This window comes from Geotrypetes seraphini, chromosome 17, assembly GCF_902459505.1.
Source record: "Geotrypetes seraphini chromosome 17, aGeoSer1.1, whole genome shotgun sequence".
Lineage (NCBI taxonomy): Eukaryota > Metazoa > Chordata > Amphibia > Gymnophiona > Dermophiidae > Geotrypetes > Geotrypetes seraphini.
The window spans coordinates 39,965,046-39,978,198 of NC_047100.1; the positions used below are offsets into that span (position 1 = coordinate 39,965,046).

At 42.3% G+C, this 13,153-nt stretch overlaps 1 protein-coding gene across 6 annotated transcripts in view; it reads left to right on the plus strand.

Moving 5' to 3' along the window:
• The window catches only part of DNAH1 (dynein axonemal heavy chain 1), an 813,109-nt gene that overhangs the window by 332,698 nt on the left and 467,258 nt on the right, over positions 1 to 13,153 (plus strand). For all 6 annotated transcript variants that reach the window (XM_033926650.1, XM_033926656.1, XM_033926654.1 and 3 more), the window contains one exon: positions 1,762 to 1,917. In XM_033926650.1, the coding sequence (XP_033782541.1) occupies positions 1,762 to 1,917 (156 nt within the window). The remainder of the gene's footprint in view (positions 1 to 1,761; positions 1,918 to 13,153) is intronic.

The window sequence follows — 13,153 nt, forward strand, 5'->3', positions numbered from 1 at the left end:
ATGCTTTTGCAGCCTTCACATGCTGAGGAAAGTGAGATCCTGCTTCCACCAAAAACACTTTGCCGTCCTCGTACAATCCATTATCCTCTCCAGATTGGATTATTGCAATTCCATTTACCTAAGCTTAACAAAGAAAAGCCTCCACAGACTCCAACTAATCCAGAACACCGCGGCCAAACTTATCTTCTCAAAAAGTAAATTTGACCATGTCACACCGCTCCTATCCAAACTCCACTGGCTTCCCGTTATTTCCAGGGTCTACTTTAAATGTGCCTGTCTAACCTTCAAGATCCTCCATGGTATCCTTCCTCCTTTTATCCCTCTATCCTGGAATTCCTCAAATCCAACCTCCACTAGATCCACTCAAAAATTAAAACTATCCTACCCCTCCTTAAAAGGCATCTCCCTTGTTGGTAAACTTGGCTCTTCCCTCCCTTTCAGAATCACTCAGCTCTGGAACAGTCTCCCTTCCCCTCTCCGCAATTTGAGCCCCCTTCTACCATTCCGTAAGCATCTGAAGACCTGGCTCTTCTCCAGAACGTAACCCCGTCCCGCTCCTGGCACTCTCACACCAACCTCTCTTCTCTCATACTTATATAATTCCACTGGAGTTCCGTTCCTTCCCTAACCATGTAAACCGTGTCGAGCTCCATCTGCGGAGATGATGCGGTATATAAACCCAAGATTTAGATTAGATTAGATTAGATTCAGCGACAAAAATAGCTGCCGAGACTTCCAGCAGCAGTCTCGCATGGCTACTCATAGCCTTCCATGGGAGGGGCCTTAGGGATCTGGCTAATCTGAGTCTTAGGCCACTCCCAGTGCATCCCAGAATGCACTGGGAATGAGACCTAAGATTCTGGTTGGCCTAGGTGCCATAAGCTTCTCCTATGGGAGGAGCCTTAGACACCTAAGCCAATCAGGGCCTTAGGCCCCTCCTCGGTGCATCCTCACCATTATGAAGAGGTGGGCCTCGCGGCCAGAGAGAGTGAGCATCCCTCTGGTTGGCTTTCCAGAAAAGGGTTTTGGAAGAAGTCTGGGTGGGTTTCGGGATATGGTGGGGGTGTTTGGGGATATCCCTCCAGCCGGGGATGTTAGTGGAGATGGCGGCAGGAGGGAGTGGGCATTCCTACTGTCAGCTGACATGCAGTGGGGTTTGGGATTCCCTGCCATGGCCGCTCAGCCGATTGCGGCAGAGGAATTCCCGCCCCTCCCCTATCAGCTGAGCGACAGGGACTTCCCAAAGCTGCAATTCTGTAACCGGTGCCATAGAATGATTGACAGGCAATCCCTGCCACTCAGCTGATGGGGGGGAATTCCCCCACCATGAATGGCTGCGGCAGTCTAGTGACAAAGATGAGCGGCTGAAATATAGGCTAGGGTTTTCCGGGTCTACATTTCAGCCACCTATTTTGGTGTGATTCGCTGCTGAGTAGCTGCTTTAGCCTGCCTAACACTACTTCCGGTGTTGACCACGCCTAGTTTGGCGTGCCATGGCCTAAAGCGGCTACTTAACCGCAATTCCAGTGGCCATATCAGCCTCTTTTTATTTAGTCATCAGTAGGTGCTTCAACACTACTGTTTCTGACTGCATTTTTTCAATTACTTAGGCATCGGCGGGGTGCCTACCGACGCCTAAATGTAGGTGCTGGTTATAGAATTTCCCGCTTAGTTCCTTATTCACCAGCAGTGTCTTATATTTCTAACATACTCCTTGTCAGTTTTTTGCTTGTACAGAGCTTTAGCATCTTGTGTTTTCAGATGGCATTGGCTGGGTTGCCAGCATATATGGATATTGGCCGAGCTCATGAAATTGCCAATGAGGTGAGACGACTTCAAAAGCAGCTAAAGGAATCACAGCAAATGGCATTGCTTTACAACAACAGAGAGCGACTTTTTGGGATGCCAATTACCAATGTAAGTACCCCAGCCTATTCAGGTATAAAATAACAAGGAGAAGTTATCATGGAGAGGAGTGTGTGGCGCAATGGTTGGATCTACAGCCTCAGCACCCTGGGGTTGTAGGTTCAAACCCCGCGCTGCTCCTTGTGACCCTGGGCAAGTCACTCAGTCCTCCATAGCCCCAGGTACGTAAGCTAGATTGTGAGCCCACCGGGACAGAGAGGAAAAATGCTTGAGTACCTGATTGTAAAACTGCTTAGATAACCTTGATAGGCGGTATATAAAATCCTAATAAAACTTGAAAACTTGAAAAACTTGAAATGAAGACTCATCCTTTTATGAATATTGCATAACAAGGAGCTTCTTCAAGATACCAGCCAAAAACTAAACAAGATGTACAAAGGATTTTCTCACATTTGATATATTTTTTTTCTGTTCAGTCTTTCTTTATTAAAAATATAAATTTCACAATAAAGGAAACAAAACTCAGTACCAAGGTTATAAATAAGTCAGTATATCAGACCTTGATACTCATTAACAATTAGCTACTCTGCCCTGTAATGACAGAATGTAAGTGCACTTATGCTGTAAGTTAAGTGACTATCTATAATCTAGGAAGTATCCCCCATAATATATAAAAGACTTCTACATAGCCCCTTCAGGATCCCCAGTATTTCAGAGACAAAAAGCAGTAAGTTCATTGCAGAGGAACCAAGCCAGAAATGTTTTCCATTTTCCCACAGATCAGTCAGATATTTCCTTCTGCCATTGCAGAGCAGTACTATAGGCAGTTGTACAGTATTGATTTAATGGGTATGAAAAGTGTCCCTAATCCTCATTTTCATTGTTGCTATCTTATATAATAAAATGCTAGCCGCGCATGCGCACTCCTATCTGCTTGTTCCGTGATCAGTAGGTCTGTGGCCGCAGGAGTGCGCATTCGCACCTAACTGTGACAGTACCTGGCAGAGAATCTGGACGCAGGCCTCCCTGCTCTTCAACTCATCCAGGCAGTGGCAGACCAAACAGGACCGTTCCCCTTTCGCAAATGGCGACCGCCGAGGGAGTCCGCACCACCCGTCGTGGCCTCCCCCGAGGTGAGCTGCCTACTGACTTCTCCGAACTGCAGCGCGGACACAATGCATGCCTTCGAAGCACAGGTACATGCCGTGCCGGTGCGACAGGCACATGTAGGTATGTCTCTGCAGCAGCTTCAGCGCCGAGGTCAGCACCATGGCACGCCAGGCATGTCCCTGCCTCCCCCGCTGCCAGGCTTGGGCTCCTGGGGGCCGGCGGCGCGAGCCGATCACAGGATCCCGGCCGGTGCTGAGGCCCCGCCTCCCCGCTTCCGCCCGACACGGCGCCCCCAGATCCGGACAGCTTCCCACGAGGAAATAACAAAACAGCCCTACACTCACAGACCCGCGAGCAAGGTTGCCATGAAAACCCAGCCGGCATAACAAAAATGATGCAGTCGCAAGGGTCAGTGAGAGGGGATCAGGAGCGACATGCACAGCAGGGGCTTAGAGGGCAAGAGAGCTGCAGTTGGAGAGACTGAGGAAGGGAATGTTCAGATAAAGAACTGAGACTGAAGAAGGAATAAAAAAAAAAAAAAGGAAGAGACACCTACAGGGAAACACAGGATCAGGAGCATACAGAGAAAACAGAAGTTTGCAGGAATTAGGAACATATAGAGAAAGGAGAGCAGAGACCCCTGCAAGAAGAGAAAAAGAGCAAAGAGACTAGGGATGAGAAAGAGAGCAGAGATGCTTGCAGGGAGAAAAAAGCGAGGCAGTAATGTTACAGCTTGAGAGTGCAGAGTGAGGAAGAAAGCAGAGACAGCGCTACACAGGGAAATGGAGGGAGGAAAGAGACAGAAAGAAAAAGACAGACAGACATATATTCTAGCACCCATTAATGTAACGGGCTTAACGACTAGTTTGTTCATATTTGTATAATCGTACAGACCTTTCCCTACCAGGTGTGCACTGACAAGGCACTACAGTATTAGTTTTCCAGGTGGCTAAAATAGAGTAGAGAGCTAATGTCATAAGCATGTCAAAACATTTAATGTGCTTAAATAGTAGCATGCAAGATAATAATAATTTATTTATAACCCGCTATACCTTAACAGTTCAGAGCGGTTTACAATATAGAGAATCTGAAAGATGCAGATGAAATACAAATGGGATTACATAACTAGCATGGCCTCAGACCTCCAAATTACAATCTTAAATGTTGATTACATTACTTATAAAGATATTGGAGATCTTTGTTACATGTTGGCCCAGATCCTGATCACCCTTCTCCCACCCACCACATAAAGATACAAAAAGGCATGCCCTCCTCCCCCCCAGCAGCCCTCTCTGGCCTACCTTGATGAATCCTAGGTGGTACAGTAGTAGAAGGGCAGGCTAGATGCCCACTTGCTCCTGTCCATGTCTGTCAGAGACCACTTCAAAATTGTTAACGCAACTTCTACTACTGCTACTTATTTCTGTAGTGCTACTAGACATATGCAGCGCTGTACATCAAATCAAGGAAGAGACAGTCCCTACTCAAAAGAACTTACAATCTAGTCAAGACAGACAACCTAGACAAGAAAGTGCATCAATACGCTGTACTCAGGTGGGGGAACCATGTACAGCTGCATTATGATGCCATCAAGAATTCTAAGTATGACCAGTTGCATTGTGATGTCACTGAGTGTTCAGACAGCTTCTACTACCACTACTCATTTGTATAGTGCTACTAGATATATGCAACGCTGTACATCAAACATAGGAGAGAGAGTCCCTACTCAAAAGAGCTTACAATCTAGTCAAAACAAACAAACTGAACAAAAGGAGAAATTAGGTTCTTACCTGCTAATTACTTTCTTTTAGCCTCTCCAGACCAGCATAGGTTAATCTTACAAACGGGTATATATCTCATCATGACCAGCAGGTGGAGACTGAGACAAAACTTTAAAACTGTACATATCATGTGACCCCTCCCTAATTACCTCAGTCTGCCGAATAGCCAAGCAGAACTAAGAACTATATATAGAAAACAAACAGGACTCCGAACAGGAGTATCAACAAATAAAAACAGGAATGCTGTTGGAAAATGCAAAGGAACAAATGCAAAAAGTAAAGGTCCCGATAGCTTACCAGCTACGCCAGCCAAGCCACAGCCGCTATTCTTAATCACCCTGGCCCTAGAAAAATACTAGAAACCAACCGAAAAATGGACATCTGCACGCAAGAACACAATAGACAGGGTTGGGTCCTATGCTTGTCTGGAGAGGCTAAAAGAAAGTAAATTAGCAGGTAAGAACCTAATTTCTCCTTCTTTAGCAACTCTCCAGACCAGCATAGGTTAATCTTACAAGCGGGACGTACCAAAGCAGTCCCCATCAGGGTGGGACCCCTGGAGGGCTGACCCCACAACACGCTCACCAATCACAAGTTTCAAGTTTATTAGGATTTTTATATACCGCCAATCAATGTTATCTCAGCGGTTTTACAATCAGGTACTCAAGCATTTTCCCTATCTGTCCCGTTGGGCTCACAATCTATCTAACGTACCTGGGGCTATGGAGGATTAAGTGACTTGCCCAGGGTCACAAGGAGCAGTGCGGGGTTTGAACCCACAACCCCAGGGTGCTGAGGCTGTAGCTTCAACCACTGCGCCACACACGCCACCATGTCCCGACGTGCCTGAATGTCCACATGGTAGTGTCTGACAAAAGAATGTAGAGAAGATCAGACCGCCGCCTTACAAATATCCACTAGAGGCACCAGTGAAGACTCATCCCTAGAAGCTGCCTGACCCCGAGTGGAATGAACTTTGAGAAATTCTGGAACAGTCTTTATCCCAGGAAAAGCAGGCAGCATATTCTCACATGTGGGTGATGTCATCCACGGAGCCCCGATGTGGACAGCCTCGCAAGCAGACTTGCTTGTAGAATTTTAGAAAGTTTGCGACTGCTGCACTATCCATGCGTGAGTGCCTCCCGCCCAACCTAGGCCTCAGCTCTCAGTTTTCCATGAGCCAAGAAGTCCTCTATTCGACGCTCTGTGCTAGACTTTGTCTTTTTGTGCCTTCTTTCACTACAGTTCGTGTATTGTTTTTCTTACAGGGTTGCTGTGTTTTCTTTTTTACGTCTTTTTTTAAAATTTATTTGATTATTCGTTATATCTTAATAACAAATTCATGAATGACCACTTACAAATTCCATATAAGGAACAACAAAACATATTAGGCAATAATTCAACCATATCCTAGTCCACATTATCACTGGTAGCCATTATTTTAAAATAAAACTTTAAATCTTTCTGTCTACTTATCTAGGGACAGGCAACTGGCATTTTATATATCTATACAACATCCTCCAGAAGTAAAATCAGTATTTGAAATTAAACTTTCAACAATGGTTTCTCTTTAACAAAGTCTTCTAACTGGACTGGATCATAAAACACATATTTATCACTACCAAACGAGAGAAGGCATTTGCATGGAAATTTCAAAAAGAAAGTAGCTCCAACTGCCAAAACTTTAGGCTTTAGCTGAAGGAACTGTTTTCTTTTAAACTGAGTCTGTCTAGACACATCTGGAAATATTATCACTCGTTGACCGCAAAACATCTCTTGTTTTTTCAAAATCTTTTTTAAAAAATTTAAATTTACAACTTTTTCTTTTGTGTCACAGCGGGGCCTTTTCCGCGGCCTCAGCCTGCAAGCTTTGACTTGGCCACGGCTATTTTCCCTTCTATGTCCTGACCAGTCACAGACTTTAAGAAGTGTAGCCATTGCCAGCATGCGATATCCCTCACTGACCCACATAGGTGATGTGTTCAGTGTTTAGAGCCTGACCATCATCCGGAGTCATGTACTCGCTGTGCTACTCTTCAACCTCGAGCCATTAAACATCGTCGAGTTCAGGTAGCGAAGACTTTCGGCGGTATGGATACTCTAACCCCGGCTTCGACCTCGACCCCGAATCTGGTCAAGTCTTCTATAGGGCTCCTGAGGCCTACCTCGTCTTTGACCTTAATTAAACCTTCCTCGTTTGAAAAGTCCTTGTCGTCAAGCAAATCCTCTCTTGAGGAGCAGCTCTCCTCACTGTCTCCCTCAGGTAAGGTAGTTCAACAGCCTCCTTCATACATGCCACCCTTAGAACGGGTAGTCATGAAGCTGCCCAAGCACCATGTCTCCAAATCAAAGCGTCATTCTTCATCTTATTCCTTGGAGACTATAGCCAGATCCTCATGTCTCGGTGCCCCATTTGCAGGCTATGATCCAAGCTATTATGCATCAGGAGTTTGGTAGCATGCTTGCCAGATACACTCCTGCCTCGACTCTGCTTTCTACAGTTCAACCTGAGCACTCAGCAGTGTCACAAGGAGTCAAGTCCTTGGCAGTTTCTCGATCTGAAACTACTCACTCTATACAAGGAGTCAAGTCCTTAAGAGTGCCTCGATCTGAATCTTCCATTTTTTGAACATCCATTTTTTTAACCAGTTGTTTTTTCCCTGAGAGATGGTTCAGACGTCTTCCTTACTCATCTCATTTTCTTTGGCTTTTCATTTTCCGTACCCGTATTCATGTCTATGTTTCTTTGGGGTACTTCCTAACGCCGCTCTTCTGAGAGTGTTTCTTTTTTCAGATTGTTTTCAATCTTACACATGTTCCTTTTCAACAACAGGCATTCTCCTGTTTCTGTTATACTACGGGTTGGACTACATTCTTGTACTCCTCAATGGTCTTTTGTTTTCCAGTGGTACCAGGCGAGGGCTTGTCTCTCAATACTTGTATATCTTTGATCTCCTCTAGTCTCTACAGAGGTTCCCTTTTCTATTTGTTACGTCCTTCCATGGTCGTCATGCTTGCTGCATCTAATTTCTGCCTTGGCGGTTCATATGGGCATTCTACAGCCTCAGGGTCTTTTGACTTCCAGGCATCAAATTTTTCCCATTTTTTTCTCATGATATTTTTAGGACCTCATGATTTTCATCATCTACTCTGTCTTCAAGTCCTCCTTCCTTGCAAAGTCAATCCAGAGGTTTTACACTACATGTAATTGACTGTTATGTCAGGAGGACCTGTTTTTGTGACCATGGAGGTGATTGACCTTCTGCCCTTGCTGCTGTTCATGGGGAATTTTCTAGCAGCCAATTTCAGCAGGATTCTTTAATCCTTTTACTTCAGGTTTTTTCTTCGTCTTGACATTGGTTCTTTTTCTCCTGGATTGGGCGAGCATATTTTTATATGCATTCCCTTCGCTTCATCTCCTGTTGAGCTTTTCATCAGGCTCACGATAGCTGTTACCACCATGATGCATGATGTCACAGTCAACATGGGTTCTCCCTTATTTATCCACTCAAATTTTGGGTGCCCTTTCTTTTTCTCATTTTCCTGCTCGGTTCTCTCCGACTCAGGATTCTTTGCTTTCTTCCAATCTTCATTGTTTTTTTCTTTGGGTCCGTTTCATTTACATCTTTCTCAGCATGTTTATTGATTTTTGCCAGGACACCAGCCACTCGCCCTTGTTGTTATCCAAAGTGGTTTCGTTTTCTCTTCTGGTGTCTTTTTCTCTGCCTGTTTCCACCTTTCTAACCGGTGGTATTTTTTCTTTGTTTGATTCTAGTCTCGAGTCTATAGCTCTCGGATGTCTTTTTAATGCTATTGCATTTTTTCCCTTGATCTGTAGAGGAGCATTCTCTTTCTGATTGCTCCTCTGGTTCCCAGGATCATGACAGGGGTTTTTCATGTGTGTAATCACACCTCATTCCTCATTCCGCAAAAGGACTATTGATTGCTTTTTTTTAAAATTCACAAAGGATTTAAGCACTGTACCTTAATTATTATAGTACACTCACTTTGTATTCTCTCCCCTCCATTTTGAATCGCCGTCGCAAAGCGGCGGCCCGCTGGACACGCCTCCATCCCAGCTAGTATATGCAAATAAATTCCCTTCCTCTTGCGGCGCGCGACAAAGGAGCACGAATAAGGAGCAGGTCCTGCTCCTTATTGCGCTCCTTTGTGCGCCACTTTGGGGGCAACTTCACTATTTATTTAATATTCTCATCCCTCTACTATTAGAACACTTTCACTTTAAGTTAAATTCACTATTCATGTCTAGAAGATTTCATTCCAAATTTTATATTTACTTCATTTTAGTTTGTTCATACATCAATCACTCATCAATGTACCCAAACCCAATCAATATCCCAGTACACTGGGGTCGCAGATTTCCCCCCACAGACCCCATGACAACTCTTAATTCTGCTAACTTGATAAATTTAACCCCTGATAATTCTTCCAAGCTGCCTAGATCAATCTTACCTAAAGGAATCATTCCCTCTTTTTCCAGTTCTCTAAAAATAGGTTTAATTAACGTCAGATCTCTACGTTCCAAACATCATATTATCAAAGATCTCTTAACCCACCACCCAATTGATCTTCTCTGCATAGTAGAAACCTGGCTTATAGATGGTGAGGAAGCTTATCTTTCTTACGCATCCCCCCCCAACTACAACTTCTGTTTTAGCCATCGCAAAGGCAAGAAGGGTGGCGGCCTTGCAGTCATTTACAGATCTAATTTATCATTAGTAGTAGAAATAACTCAAGCCATAGATACACTAGAATACATTCAATTAAAAATTAGAACAAACCCTAACATTAAGTTACTTTTATTATATAACCCTCCGCCTATTAATCAGTCTACATTCTTTCAGCTATTATCAATGGTCTCAAACTTTGTTACTACATCTACATTTCCTATTCTTCTAGGGGACTTTAATCTCCATTTCGACGACAGATCTAACCCATATACTTCAGACTTCCTTCTCCATACAAATGATCTCAACTTAAAACCATTAATAACAGGTATAACTCACATAAAAGGTCATACATTAGATATGATTTTTGCCCCGGATGAACTACTGCCTAACTTTTTGGAACCTGAAATCCTTAAAGTTCCATGGTCGGACCATAGCCTTATTCAAACAGCGTTAGAATTACACTATTATCAAGATTCACCACAACTACCTAAAGTTATCAAGGTAAGAGATTTTCAAAATATCGATGATTCTTTAACCACTGCACCGTTAATAGATTTAGACAAATTCAAAACTTTATCTACAAATGACCAACTTCTTATTTGGAACAATACCTGCCAATCCCTTCTTGACAAAATAGCTCCTATAAAATTTCAAACTATCACACCTAAAAAGCAGAAAAACCCCTGGTATAATTCTTCCCTTGACTTATTAAAGAAACAGTTACGCTCAATCGAACGTAAATGGCGCAATAAACCAACTCAAAACAATCTAGATAATTATAAACAACACTCCTATCACTACCGGCAAATGATCAATAAAACAAAGAAACATTATTACACTCAAAAAATCTCTACAACCAAGAATTCCTCAGCGCTTTTTAAAATGTTAAAACATTTAACAATTTTCAAACATAAACCAATTATTTCTCCAACTGATACTCCTTCTGCCAATGGTTTAGCCAACATACTAGTCTGTCCACCTCATCAATTCCAACAGATTGGAAGCATTCTGTTCTTCTTCCTATCATTAAGGATTCCAAATCCAGTTCGTCCGAATGCTCTAATTATCGTCCTATTTCGAGTTTACCATTTTTAGCTAAAATTACTGAAAAGGTAGTATTTCAGCAATTATCGGATTTCATTGACAAAACTCAGGTTTTACATCCTAATCAAACTGGATTTCGTAAAAATCATTCAACAGAACATTCATTAATAGGTCTTGTTACAACTATTCACTATTTTCTGGACCAACATAAATCTGTTATTCTCATTTCCCTTGATTTAGCTGCAGCATTCGACACTATCGATCACTGTTTACTACTCCAGCGCCTTTCATCTATAGGCCTTAAAGATCAAGTATTAGATTGGTTTCGATCTTACTTTTCAGAAAGATCTTCCACCGTGTTCTTCAACAATTCTTTTTCAAAGCCGTACAAAAATAACTATGGAATACCTCAAGGGTCCATACTCTCCCCATTATTGTTCAATATTTACTTGGCCCCACTTTTAACACTGTCAATCCATAGGCTTCACAGTATATGCCTATGCAGATGATTTTCAACTTTTGCACACCATTGATCCCAACAGTTCACATGACATATCTGAAATTAATCATAAGTTAGCCAAAATTCATGAATGGTTAAATAACAATCAACTATCCTTAAGTATAAATAAAACCTCTACTGTGCTTTTCTCAGGGAAAGAAGGAGTCCAACTTACTAGTCCAATTATAATTGACAATAAGCCCCTCAACCAAACAACCAACACAAAAATTTTGGGAGTCTTAATAGATAATAATCTCACTTTCCGAGCACACATCAGTGCACTGGTCAAAAATTGTTTCTACAGGTTAAGGATGATCCGTTCGCTTGCCCCACTTCTCGATTCATTTTCTCTTAATACATTAATTCACTCCTTAGTTATCTCAAAATTAGATTATTGTAACTCCTTATTAAAAGGGGTTTACCAAAAGGATATAAGACGTCTTCAACTCATTCAAAATATTGCAATAAAGATTATATCAGGTTCTAAAAAGTTTGATCATGTCACACCTCTATTACAAAATGCTCACTGGCTGCCTATATCTTACAGGATTACTTATAAAATAGCTCTCCTAGTTTTTAATACATTAAAAACCAATACTCCTGCTTTCATAGATAGGCTCCTGATTCCTTACAGTTCGTCCAGAGTTCTCAGATCAGCCTCTCAATCCACCCTAAATGTTCCTTCTTTGAAAATTATCGGAACCCGCCGTGCTTCAATTTTCTCTGTTACTGCCCCAATGTTATGGAACTCTCTCCCTTTGTACTTAAGATTAGAACAAGATTTGCAAACTTTTAAAAAGAATTTAAAGTGTCTTCTTTTCAAAGAAGCCTTTAACTGACAGTTTTCATTTATAATAACATCAGTTAATTTCTTGTACAATTAATATCAGTTAACTTCTTTTCCCTTAAACATAAACCATTATACTCATTCTTATGACCTTTTTTGGTCTTTTAATTTCCTTCTTTATCTCCCCATTGTGTTTTCCTTTTATGTATTCTTTAAAAAAAATATTGTATTTCTTCCCCGTTTTCCCACTGTTTCTAGTCTTCTTCTTGTCCTAAGGATGTAACCCTTGTACGTTTAGTAGAATATCATGTATAAGTCAGTTGTTGTTTTTTTTAATTCTGTTTTTATTTTTTGTAAAACGCTTTGAAATTGGAAAAGCGTTTAATCAAACAATTTAATAAACTTGAAACTTGAAATTCCTTCTTCTGTCGTCTGGACTATTCTGTGGTTCTTTCCTGATTGTTGATGCTACCATTTGTAACAATGGAGTCAGCTCCACTTGGCGTTTCTACCTGAAAAATGGTTTTTCCTTATGTCTCTCACCTCTTCCAGGGGGATCGGTGAGTTTCATGCCCTGCTAGCAGCTTCATCCTTATCAGTCTTTCATCAAGCCAAGGTGATTCTGTGTTCATGTCCACAGTATCTTCTACTATTTTCATTTCGCTCAGTCAGTTCTTCTGTCTGTGTTGTTTCCTGCACCTCGTTTTTCTTACGAGAAGCCTGGCTTTATATGTTTTGTCCTATAAGTGTTTTTTTGTCCTCTTTGTTACTCAGGTTGGAGCCGCAGTAATTTTATCCCAACTTTTTCTTTTGAATCAACTCAGTTTGGATATCCTATATTCATGGGAACAATTTTCTTTTGCCTTATTGCCTCCCTCTTCGTTCTCCTTTTGTCAGACTGGCCTGGCACGGGGATATTGTGTCTCAGTCCCTAAGTTCGAGTTCTGGCAGCTTTTGTTTTTTTCCATATAGTTACATTACTGAGGAACTCTGTACAACTGCCACCTGGTCCTCAGTTCATTCCTTCACTTCTCACTATTGTCTGTTTTTTTCTCCAGATGGGATGGGCACTTCGGCCATTATGTTTTCCAATTGTATTTCTTTGGCCAACTCTCCCACCATCCCATCTCTGTTAGCTTAGAGGTCACCCATCAGTGAGAGTATGCTGCCTGCTTGTCCTGGGATAAAGCACAGTTACTTACCGTAACAGATGTTATCCAGGGCCAGCAGGCAGATATTCTCACAACCCACCCTCCTCCCCGGGTTGGCTTCTTAGCTGGCTTATCTTAACTGAGGGACCGCGCACCTACGTCGGGTGGGAAGGCACTCGCGCATGTGCGGTGCGGGCGTCAAAAACTTTTTCAAGTTCTTGAAG